General features: G+C 48.9%; 1 protein-coding gene across 1 annotated transcript in view; it reads left to right on the top strand.

Annotated features, from left to right (window-relative positions):
- Positions 1–11,259: 11,259 nt before the first annotated feature.
- The window catches only part of SPSB4 (splA/ryanodine receptor domain and SOCS box containing 4), a 64,652-nt gene continuing 63,500 nt past the window's right edge, over positions 11,260–12,411 (top strand). Inside the window, exon 1 of the mRNA XM_049629779.1 lies at positions 11,260–11,953. Coding sequence (XP_049485736.1) covers positions 11,260–11,953 — 694 coding nt within the window. The remainder of the gene's footprint in view (positions 11,954–12,411) is intronic.

The following is a 12,411-nucleotide window of genomic DNA, read 5'->3' as shown; positions in this document are numbered from 1 at the left end:
AAGTGGGCTTAGGGGACACAGACTGGAGTCCAGGAGCCCCATTAGGAGACCATTGTAGTAATCCAGGCAACAGCTGAGCTGAGGGAGAGCTGGAGGCATTAAATGAGAGGGATGGGGGGGAAATCCATGGCAGAAATGGGGGTGCACAGAGGGGAACCTGGTATGCTGGAGAAGGAAGAGGCTGAGGTTGAGCCCTGGACATGTACTGTTGGGTCATCTTCTCCCCAGATGTCTGGTATCCCAAGAAGGTGAGCATGCCCCCAGACGAGGCTTGTGGTAGAGACCAGGTGGCTTTCCAAGGCTGTTTGAAGGAGCACCTAATCTGGTGGGCAGAGGCTTCCAGCAAGAGGGTTGTGGTGCTGAGGAGAGAAGGCAGGGCTGGATACCCAGTTTGGAAGAATCTGCAGAGGCCGGAAATGAGAGAAGACACATGGAGAGAGAGAGGAGCAGAAACAAAAGATGTGACCTAGGGGGTACCCCCAGGTTTATGGGGCAGGCAAGGTGCATCCTGGAGCCAGGAGGTGGCAGGAAGCTGCCACGAGTTCTGTACCTCTCTATGTGCACAGGAGAGGCCCAGAGCAGCTCCCAAGTCACCCACCTGGCTTAGTGCTGTGAAATGTCATTGGTGGGGAACATGGAGCTCTACTTTCTCCAGGAGGGAGCCGAGGTTGTTCCACTTAGCCAGACCACAGAGATGGCTCCCCTCTCGGCCGCATACTGTGAGATAGGTTGAATTACATAGATTCCTGGGGTCGGGGACTCCCTCTCACCTGTCCTCCTCGCCCCCACCCCCACCCCCATCGTCTCTCTCTGTCTCACTGTCTTCCCTCTCTGGCCTCCCTGTTTTCCCAATTCCTCACCAGCCCCTTTTCCTCTCTTGCCTGCTCCCTGGTATCTCAAAAATGCTCCCAGAGACCTCAGGCTTAACAGAGGACCTTCAGAAATCCCAGAAGGTGCCTACCATGATCTCCTCAATCAAGCCTGAGGCATGAATACTTTTGCTTTTCTTTCAGGCATCCTGTGTTTTCCCACAACCAGTTAAACCAAATGGGCAACGTTCAGCTTGGGAGACAAACGAGGTGCTGGACCTGAAGATTATTGTGTTTTCCTCATGGAATTTTCCCTGAGAGGGTCCCAAAGTGTAGCACCCTCCCCCAGCCCCTGTGGTCCAGCTTTGCTCTAGCCCGAGCCACGCTGCGCCTCACGGAGGCCAGCTGTCCCTCAGAACAACCCATATGTGCCTGGGGCTGCCCTCTGGGTATGGGAGCAGCTGCAGGGTGACCAGGCCTGCCCAGGCTGCATGTGTATCAGGGCCCCTGGCCTCCGCTGCCTCAGAGGAGTGTCTCTTTCAAATGACCTTGCCAAGCGCGCTGGCCTGGTCTCCGCCCAGCAACCTCCTTCATCCCATCCTCTGCTCTCCTTGCTGGCTGACAGCCTGAGCTTCTGCCTTGGGGGCTCCTGGCTCAGTCACGCGTGGGAGGATTCCCATGGAAACCCCACAAGAAGGAGAGGCTTGGGAAAGCCTCATTGATTCACACTCTAGGAAGACAGGCGTGAGACGGTTCCACCTGGAACTGGACAGATGGCTCTCTTGGTGAGCTCTGGGGAGGAAAAGACTTGCCCAGCCAGTTGTAGTGTGAGCTCCAAGCATGGGTATAGAGGGGGAAAGATGATGGGCGTCAGTGGAGAAAACCTTGGAGGTTCTTTAGTTCATTCATCATTGGTGGTTTCGCTCTGAATGAGCATCTTGTGATGAAACAGCCCCTCTACTTAATGTTTGTATTAAGAGAATCTTAAAAACATCCCAGTCAAACCAGATTAGGGTAGGTATCATTGGCACCATTGGAGAGGCAAACACTAAAGAATAAAGATGGAAATGAATTGCCTGAGCTTCCGGAGCTCTGTACTTCCAGCTCATGCCTCAGTGGAGGTTCTTTTACTCATTTGCTCAGGCTTGTGCGTTGTGTAGACATTCACCTAGCCCTTGCTCTGAGCCAGAGCCATGGAGACTCCCTGGGACTGCAGTGAGGGGACCCAGCCCTCCTCTCGAGTTGTTTCCTTGCTGGCGGTGGGCAGGCAGCTAAGGAGAGTCACGGCCTCCTGTGATTAGTCTGGTGGAGACAAGTATCGGGGCTTTGCGAGCAGGGAAGGAGGCTCCCCAGAAGTGTTGATTCCCGAGCTGAATTACCCACCTGTGTGCCTGTGGGGGTGTGCAGGGAGAGGGAAGGGACGAAGGCAGCAGCGTGTCAGGACAGGAATGTGTGGGCTTACGTGTGCCTGTTGGGAAATTCTGGCAGGTTGGTAGGGATGCAGTGAAGGGGTTTGTGTGGAGGCCAGGGGAGCACTTTGGGAGGTTAGGGTTAGGGGTCTGCACTTTATCCTGCTGCAGAAGATTGTAAGCAGGGACATGATTAAATTAGTTTTGCATTTTACAAATGCTGTAGTATACATTGAAAAGCAGTATGCCGTCTGTTAAAGGAATTCAAACGGTATCAAACTGCACTGTTGTTTTTTTTTTATTGTCCTTGTCATTATTCAGACCCGTCACTGGGTGTGACTCCTTTGGTGTGAGCTCTCCCTAGAGGGACACGGTCTGGTTTTATACTTCCCTGTAGCCTCAGCTCCCCAGGGAGGCAGCATCACTGTTGGTTACAAGTAGGACTGAAATCCATACCCACCCTGTAAGTCTGAAGCCAAAGGCCACACTCAGAGGAGGGTGGCTCACCCAGTCATTACCAATTCCTGCAGCATCTGTCTTGTGGCAAACCCCATGCCTGGGTGAGCCTGGCCAGGCCTCTGAGAATGGGATTTCTGGTCCCGTGCCTCTGAAGGCTGAGTGTCACATTTTGCAAACCGCTGAGGCTCCTTAAGCGATGCAACCTCCACGCTTCACATCCCCTTGTTTCTCTGTCGGGTTGCAAGACCCACCAGGGTCCTGGGAAGGGCAAGTGGCAATTTGGGTTTTTGTTTTCTTGCTCAGTCATCGTTGAAGCCCCAGGGCAGACCCTGCCAGATAATGTCATTAAGCATCCCATCCAAGCGTAGACTAAGAAATTAAGTTTGGTTTGGGGGGAATGTGAAAGAGGAACCATTAAGCATTGTTCAGTATGCCCTCTGCTTACTGGGTTGAGAGACGATGTTATTATTCCTATCAGGAAGTTGGACTTTGTCGTATCTCCTGTGTGCCTGGCCCGGTGCCACGTCCTGTGGTGGAGACAAGAAATGTGACAAGCACCCACTCCTGGCTGAAGAGAGAAGGCAGGGACTGAGCCTGACCTGGCCACTGCTCTATCCCTAGCTCTCAGCAGCACAGAGCCTGGCACGTGGCAGCTATCCTCCAAGTGTTTGTTGAATGAATAAATGAGAACTAGGGCAGGAAGCGTGCACAGCAGTACCTAACAAAGGGGCAGATTAGATACAGCCAAGAGTCAGGTGATCAGAGGCCATGACAGTGTTAATGGCAGAACTAGGCCCCATGTCCTCATCTCCTGATTACATCCTCTAAAAAGCAGAAAGTGAGACCTCCCTGAAGGTCAGTGTCACCTCTCCACATGCATACATGTACTCTACCCTGTCTTTAGAGCATGGTGCCTCTGTCTGTGCTTGGAGGGGAGCAGAGGCGTGCAGGTGAGAGATTCCTGTCCTCAGAGGAGCACCCCTAAGGTAGAAAAAAAGCAGATCAATAGGACTAGAGAGACCAGGCTGGCTCTGGGCGGACAGAGGTCTGGGGCAGGTCCCTCGAGTCCTGGTGGATCAGGGCAGGCTTCCTGGAGAAGGTGGAGCTGTCAGGCAGGATTGGGAAGATGAGGAAGGAAGGACTAGGGACTCCACCCCCCTGGACACAGACATGAAGACTGACCTGTGCCCCAGTTTAGGAGTTGGGACTCTGCATTGCTAATTTCCTTTCTCCCAGCTCTGGCCTCGAGCCGGTTGTCAGCTGGTCCTTCTGTCCCTCGATTCTGATCCTGACCGTTGCCCGTGACAGGTTCCATGGGACTAAAACCAAATTTCTCAGCCCCTCTTTTATTCATTATTCACTCACTAGTTGCAGGAAACCTAAGATGCTAGAACTTCCCTGGGGTGAAGACTATAGAGGCCGTGAGTCTTGGCTGGGTGCAGGGAAGGTGAGAGCAGAATAGGGCCCCCGCTGCAGACCAGGATCTGGGCTAGAAGCTAACACATAGTCCCCTATTGTTGAGCGTTTGCGCTGGTCTCCATTCTTCACTGCTGTGAACCACTCTGCCCTTCGCTCCGTCGCTGAATCCTAGTGCTCACCCGTGGTTGTGTCTTTAGGGTGCATTCAGGGCCCAAAATGGCAATGTCAGAGAATATACACAGTTTAAAGGAGCACTTACCATTTACTGGGTACCTCCTGAGTGCCCTGGGCCATTCCAGACCTCCTTGCAAAGGCAGGCAAGGTTAGCACAGAGTTAGCAGCCCTTCTCAGGTGAGTCTCAGAGAGGTGATGTCCTTGCCCAAGGCCCAGTGGACAGCCAGGCATTCAAACCCTGCCCTTCATTATAATGTGCGGTCGCTAGTTAGTGGACATCAGCACTCTGCGTGGGTCCTGCCTTGGGGGGGAGCAGCAAAGGGGCCATCTGTTATATGTCTGCCTTGCCTCACCCCCAGTGTGGGCAGCCTACGGGATCCCCACATGCCACTGTTGGGACAGAGGCCTTGAGGCCCTGAGACTGCAGCTGGGAAGGAGAGCCTTTGCCCTCAGGGACCCAGTGCGGGTCTCCTCTGGGGATGTGGTTTCCCTGTTGCTCTCAAACACCTTAAAGGTGTCCGCTCAGCAGCAACAACTCTCAAGCGGGCCTGGCTGTGCACAAGGATAAGGCAGTTTCCCTTAGACTCGCCCTGTGTGGGCCACACATCTCTGATTACAGGAAGAAAAATGGGAGAGCATGGGCTTGTCCTACCATGGCCCAGGGGTCCCTCTCAGTCCTGCCGATTGCTAGGAACCTCTCTGAGCCTGTTTCCTCATTTGAATAAAGGGGCAGATGGCTTACAGTTCCTGGGAAGCGGCTGTCATGCCGTTTGGCACAGAGCGAGTGCAGATACTTAAGGTTAGTGTTGGAGAAAGCATAGAGGAGCGCGTGCGATGGGGGCTTTGGCTTCAGGATGGGAACTGCTCTGCTGTCCTTTAGCCATTTGCTTCAGTCAGGCTGCTTCCTCTTGGCACCTTAGTTTCCTGGTCTGTTAGCTGGGACTATAAGGTGCCTTTGAGGCAGATTCCAACCCTTACAGTCCGTTGCATCAGGGCAGACTGTACAGACTTACAGAGATGGCCCTGGATGAGTGTCGGTTCTATTAACGGAGTCCCCACACACAGCCTGCACCTCTCACACGTTATCTTGTTTATTTCTCATAATCAGGTTGAGGCTCAAGGGCTGAGTGAAGGTTGCTATGAAGCTCTAAGGTGAATAGAGAAAAAAAGCAAGTTGTCTTGCTCACTGAACTACAGTGTCCAGTTTTCTTGTACACACAACGGGTCCTCATTTCTGTCTGGACCCTTTGGGTTTGACACCCCCACCCCCTCCTCACTCCCCTACCTCTTCCCTTTTACTCCTCCCCCTGCCCTCCACAGAAATGGCAGCACACCTCACATAAGGTTCTGCACTTTGTTTGACTTCATCATTGGTACGTTCTTTTCTCCAGTTGCATACTATTCCATCACATGGATTTACCATAATTTATTTAGCCTGTCTTTAGTTATGTTTTCCCCCCAATATTTTGCTATTACAAACAATGCTGCAGTGTATTACATCTATATAAAATATTTGATATATACATGTATTATATACGTATTATATATAATACGTATTTTATGCGTCTGATGTATTATACGTATGTACATAGTTCTGCATATTTAATACTGAATAAATACTGGCAGTGGAATTGCTAGGTCAAAAGGTATGCGCATTTCCAATCCTGATAGACGGTGTTAATATGTCATCCACTGAGGTCACACCATTTTACCTTCACTTTAGCAACATATGAGCCTGTCTGCTTCTCCAGGAAGGTGTTATCCAACTTTTTGAGCTTTGCTAATCTGATAAATAAAATGGCATTTCATTGCAGTTCTAACTTGTTTCTCTCTCTCTTTTTAAATGTTTATTTTTGAGAGAGAGTGAGTAGGTGAGGGACAGAGAGAGAGGAGAGAGACAATCCCAGACAGGCCCTATGCTGTCAGTGCAGAGACCCACACAGGGCTTTGAACCCACAAACTGTGAGATCATGAGCTGAGCCGAAATAAAGAGTCCAAGGCTTAACCGACTGAGCCATCCAGGTGCCCCCTAACCTGTTTCTCTTTTATTATGCATTTGGTGGAACATCTTTCCAAAGGAGCCATTTGTTTTTCTTTTTGTGTGAACTATTTGTTGTATCTTTCACATTCTGTATGTGGGTTGGTCTTCTCTTAGCAATTTGTTTGTCATATATTTGTAATCTGTGTCTTAAATATTTCCCCATATTAAAACAATAAGCAAGTCTAACTTCTTTCATGAGTGCTTTTTGTTACGCCATTTGGTTATTTCCCATTTTCATTTCTTTTTTATTTTTTAATAAATTTTTAATGTTTTATTTCTTTTCAAGAGAGAGAGAGAGACAGAGTGTGAGTGGGGGAGGGGCAGAGAGAGAAGGAGCACAGAATCTGAAGCAGGCTCCAGGTTCTCAGCACAGAGCCTCACGTGGGGCTCGAACCCACGAACCATGAGATCATGACCTGAGCTGACGTTGGACACTTAACTGACTGAGCCACCCAGCTGCCCCCCCCCCCCCCATTTTCAGTTCTTATGTCTCATATTTGTGCCTTCTCCCCACCCTTTACATGGTTAGCTTAAATGGTTTATGTGTTTTATTGTTTCCTTATTTTAGTCATTGAAGTTCTGCATTTAAAGTACAGTTAACAATATATGAAAATATAAATTATTTAATTTTAGGTGAAATGACCTGAATAAAGGCCCATGATGCCATTTTTTAAAAAGAAAATTCACTGATATTTTGTAAATTAAAAAAAAGATAAACTGAAATAATCTTAATGCTAACACTGTTTACATCTGGTTAATGAGATAGGTGGTGATTTATAGTTTTGTACATTTTTTTGAATTTTCTAGAACTTAGAAATTAGTTTTCTAATTGATAGACTTTAATTTTTAGAATAGTTGTAGATTTATAGAAAACTACATAGAAAATATGTACAGTTCCCATATACTCACACCCAGTTTTCCCTATTATTAACATTTTACATTAGTATGGTACATTTATCACAGCTAATTAACCAATATTGATACCTTGTTAACTAAAGACTATGCTTTATTCAGATTTCCTTAGTTTTCTCCTAGTATCGTTTCTCTGTTCCAGGATACCATATTAAATTTAGTTGTCATGTCTCTTTAGGTAGGCTTGCCTTGGCTGTGACAGTTTGTTCCTTTTTCTTTTTTTAAGCTTATTTACTTATTTATTTTTGAGAGAGAGAGAGAGCCAGTGTGTGCCCTCAAATACGAGAGCAGGGGAGGGGCAGAGAGAGAGGGATAGAGAGAGAATCCCATGCAGCCTCTGCACTGTCAGAGCAGAGCCCAATGTGGGGCTCGAACCCACAAACCATGAGATCATGGCCTGAGCCAAAATCAAGTGTCTGGTGTTTAACCGACTGAGCCACTCAGATGCCCCAGATGTTCCTTGTCTTTAACGCCCTTAACAGTGTTGACGAGTATTGGTCAGGTATTTTGTTGGATGCCCCCCATTGGCATCTGTCCTATATCTTTGTCATGATTAGACTGAGGTTATGGGTTTTGTGGAAGAAGAACATAAAGTACTATTTCATTACATCATGTTTTATCATTTCATGACATACTATCAGCATGATAATGATGTAATAATTAATAACCATATAATAGATAATATAATATGGTAGATTAAATGATTGCCTTAGACAGCTTTTGTGTTTTATTGGTTTTGTTTTGTTTTGTTTTTGTGGTACTTTTTTCCCAAAGAATTAGTTCTCACATTAGTTCTATTGTTTTTCTATTTTATTATGCTTAATTCACGTATTTTCATTTTTTATACTTACTAGTATAAGTACACCTCTGAGTAGTAGGATCCCACAGGTTTTAAGATATGGAATGTGTTTTGTTATTCTTACTGTGTATATATTCTGCAAATTCTATCTAGGTTTCTTTTTTTGATTTGAGTTGTTTAGAAGAAAGTTTTTAGGGGCACCTGGCTGGCTCAGTCGAGTAAGCTTTCGACTTTTGGTTTCGGCTCAGGTCATGATCCCATGGTTCATGGTTTCAAGCCCCACGTTGGGCTCTGCTCTGACAGCATGCAACCTGCTTGGGATTCCCTCTCTCTCCTTCCCTCTGCCCCTCCCCCCACTCACGCTCCCATGCTCACTCGCGCGCTCTCTCTCTCTCTCTCTCTCAAAATAAATAAATAAACTTTAGAAAAAACAGAGTTTTGTAAAATATCCAAGTGGTAGGGTTCTGTCTCATATTTTTGTGATTAATTTTTAGTTTTTCTTTTATGTTATTAGATTCTGTTTTATCTCTGCTTTTTCTGTAAGGTTTACTTGTAGCCTGATAAATGGGAAATGTTTTGATATATACTTCAATTAACCCTGCCTTATTAATTCTGCAATTTTTATTTTTTTATGTCCTTTGCTAATTTGGTTCACTGATCTGTCAAAAGCTTACAAAGGTACATTAAAGTCACCTGCCTCTGCTGTGTATCTATCTGCCTGTTCTTCCTTGTTATTGTCTGTAGCTTTTGATCTGAATTTTGGTGCTATTATTTGGTATGTTAGATCTTTAATATTGTTGCCTCTCTTTGCTTTGGAGATACCCCTTTTTAAAAAAAATGTTTTTTAATGTTTATTTTTGAGAGAGAGAGCATGAGTGGGGGAGGGGGAGAGAAGACAGAAACACAGAATCCATCAGAAGCAGGCTCTAGGCTCTGAGCTGCCAGTACAGAGCCCAACTCAGGGTTCGAACTCACAGGTTGTGAGATCATGACCTGGGCTGAAGTCAGATGCTTAACGGACTGAGCCACCCAGGTGCCCCTGGAGAGGTCTTTTATATGTAGCATATGGTTGGGAGTTTTGTCTTATTTTCCAACTTACATTTTTTTTTTTTTTTTTTTTACTATGGCCATTCATTGACACAGCTAGTATTTCAGGCTTAGTTTTACTATCATATTTTATGTCTTTGTGTTATGATTTCTCTTGCTTCTTACAGCAGAATCTTTCAGTGTGCGGTCTTTTGTGTTGTGTTCTTTCTGACAGTTTGGAAGCTTTGCACTTTAGTTCTTCTAGAGGTTGCCTTTATAACTATGTAAGATGCATTTTATCTTTTTTTTTTTTAGACTGTGCTAGTTGTCTCCCTTCTGAAATAAGTGATCACAAAATTACTTTACAAATTTAGTCACAATTTTTAAGTGCTTTGTGACAGCTTTTTTCCGGTGAATTTTCTTGATTTGCCGTTTGTTGTTGTTGTTCTCTCCCTCCTTTATTTCTCCTGTAAGCATCTTTGACTATGTCGTGTGCTAATTCCTCTAGATCAACGTTTTGCAGGGGATTTATGCAGAGGGAGGTGCCAGGAAGTATTTTAGGAGAGCAGGATTGCTCCCGGTTCATGGTAATTTTGTTCCTAGGACTGAGGCCGTGATTTCTTTTGGCCTCGCTTCTACCCAGCAGCAGAGTTCTGTAGCTATGGGCTTCCCCCAATCTCCCACTCTGCCTCAACAACACACTGCTTCCTGTGACGATGGCAGGCCTGTGGTTTTCTTGCTACCCCTGCCCTCCTCTGTCCTCAGGGTGTCCGAGGCAGCTCCCACTGTTCTGTTTAGGAACCATTGGTTTTTTTCCATCAGAGAGTGCCAGCTACTGGTTGGCTCTGCCAGCTTTATCCGAGATCTGCAGCCACAGGTGTTTTCTGTAGGTGTTTTCTCACCCCCGTTTGATCTTCGCTGCTTTTGGCAGTCCTTTACTGTTTTTGGCAGTCTTTCCTTATAAGTTGTGGTTCGGGTTACAAATGTGTTCTGGTTTTGCTGAAGATAAAATTTGCATTTCTCTTTCTCTTTCTCCTTTATTTTAGGTGATTTAGGATATGAAAAGAAGTAACTGTATTCTGCTATCTTCGGGCTGTCTAGTGTTGCAAATTTTTACGTGCTCTGGTTTCCCCCAGATTAAACATTAGCCAGAGCTCTCTGGATAGGGTTGGCATGTGCTGAAGTTGGGGTCTGCAAATAGAAGGAAAAGAAAATGAGAGTTGAGAATAAAATAGGAGAGTTAGAAAGGAATCCATAGTATACTTGCTGTGCTGTGTAGCAGCAAGTTTCTTTCCTTCTCCCTTTGGACTGTGGCTGGGAGTGGGCCACTGTTTGGGTGGGAGGTTGTGGCCAGGCAGAGCAGGGCATGAAAAATGCCTGCCTCTTGGTCTGTCTCAGGGGAAGTCATTCTGAGCCCAGCAGCTCTTAGCCCAGAGAAGCGAGGGCACATACCTCTGCCCTGGACTGGCTGCCGGGCTCACCTCTCCATCTTTCCCCACACCCAGGGCTTGTCCAAGCAGCCCAAGCACTCTGGGCTCTGGCTGGCCTTCTAGAGATGGTGGCCAAGTCCTCCTCCCTGAAAACCAGGATCTTGCCTCAGAGGAGGTTGTCCGGGGTCAGTGTTGTTAATGGTGTTTACGTGCCCAAAGAAAAAGCATGCTTATCCGAAGGGAAGGGGTGCTTGTGGGATTCCCAGAGGATAGAGCCAGAGAGGAAAACCTGCCCCCAGAGTCTCAGGCTTGGCCCTTTGTATTACTGTCTCTCCAGATTACCACGCCACCCAGAGGGTGCTATTTATCCCCATTTTACAGATGAGGAAACTGCAGGCCATGCAGCTTTGAGTTGGAGACAGGCATTTGGATGCAGTTTTTTCTGGCTCCAGAGCCTGGACCCCAGCTCCCTCATTCCCCCTGCCTCCCACTCCCCTTCCCATGGAGACCCCACCCCACCCTCATATGGCTGTCCTGTGTCCATGTTCACGTTATGATTCACGCAGCCCCTGGGCATCACTGGCTGTCGGTGCTGCTGTTGTAACCCGTGCGCTTTGCTTCCTTCCAGGAGCTTGGGCCCCTGCCCCAGCCCGGTAGAGGCTGTGGAGGTGTACGGTCCAGAAGCCTGGTACCCAGCCCGGCGGCCCATCCCTGGCTGTGGGGAGCGGAAGCTCCCACGAGGTAGCGGTGGCCTGCAGCGGCCCCCTCCCGGCAGCGAGCCATGGGCCAGAAGCTCTCGGGGAGCCTCAAGTCGGTGGAGGTGCGAGAGCCGGCGCTGCGGCCGGCCAAGCGGGAGCTACAGGGAGCGGAGCCGGGGCGACCGGCGCGGCTGGACCAGCTGTTGGACATGCCGGCGGCGGGGCCAGCGGTGCAGCTGCGGCACGCGTGGAACCCTGAGGACCGCTCGCTCAATGTCTTCGTCAAGGATGACGACCGGCTCACCTTCCACCGGCACCCGGTGGCCCAGAGCACCGACGGCATCCGCGGCAAGGTGGGCCACGCCCGGGGCCTGCACGCCTGGCAGATCAACTGGCCGGCGCGGCAGCGTGGCACCCACGCCGTAGTGGGGGTGGCCACGGCTCGAGCCCCCCTGCACTCCGTGGGCTACACGGCACTGGTGGGCAGTGACGCGGAGTCGTGGGGCTGGGACCTGGGCCGCAGCCGCCTCTACCACGACGGCAAGAACAGGCCGGGAGTGGCCTACCCCGCCTTCCTGGGGCCCGAGGAGGCCTTCGCGCTGCCGGACTCGCTGCTCGTGGTGCTGGACATGGACGAGGGCACGCTCAGCTTCGTGGTGGACGGCCAGTATCTGGGCGTGGCCTTCCGCGGCCTCAAGGGCAAGAAGCTGTACCCAGTGGTGAGTGCGGTGTGGGGCCACTGCGAAGTCACCATGCGCTACATCAACGGCCTTGACCGTAAGTACAGAGTGGGGGTGCCTGGCGGTTTCAGAGGCGGCCTGTCGCGGGACCAGTTGGGGAGGGCGGCAGGAAGCAGGCGAGGCCCCACCTTCCGTGGTCGCTGGGCATAACCCTGCTGTGTAGAGTATGTGGACTCTCCTTTACTGGCTTGGTGATCTTGGGCTGTGCCTCAGTTTTCCCACCTGCAAAAGTGGCACAAGGACAGTAACCTTGGGCGGGTTGTTGTGACGATCACATACCATAATAATGTATGTGACGCGCTGAGAACGGTGACTGGCACCTAATAAGGGCTTCCTGTGTTGATGCGAATCATGAATCTTGCTGTCTGTATAACGGTTATGCAAAATGAGGTCTCCTCTGTGCCAGGCCTCAGCTCACAGCAGGAGGAGAGGGACGGTAGAAGATAGAGTCCCTGCACACGAATGCCATACACTCTGAGTTAATATGTATAATAA

This window comes from Panthera uncia, chromosome C2 (assembly GCF_023721935.1).
Source record: "Panthera uncia isolate 11264 chromosome C2, Puncia_PCG_1.0, whole genome shotgun sequence".
Lineage (NCBI taxonomy): Eukaryota > Metazoa > Chordata > Mammalia > Carnivora > Felidae > Panthera > Panthera uncia.
The sequence above is the reverse complement of the archived record's forward strand: the minus strand, read 5'-3'. Positions and strand labels throughout refer to the sequence as shown.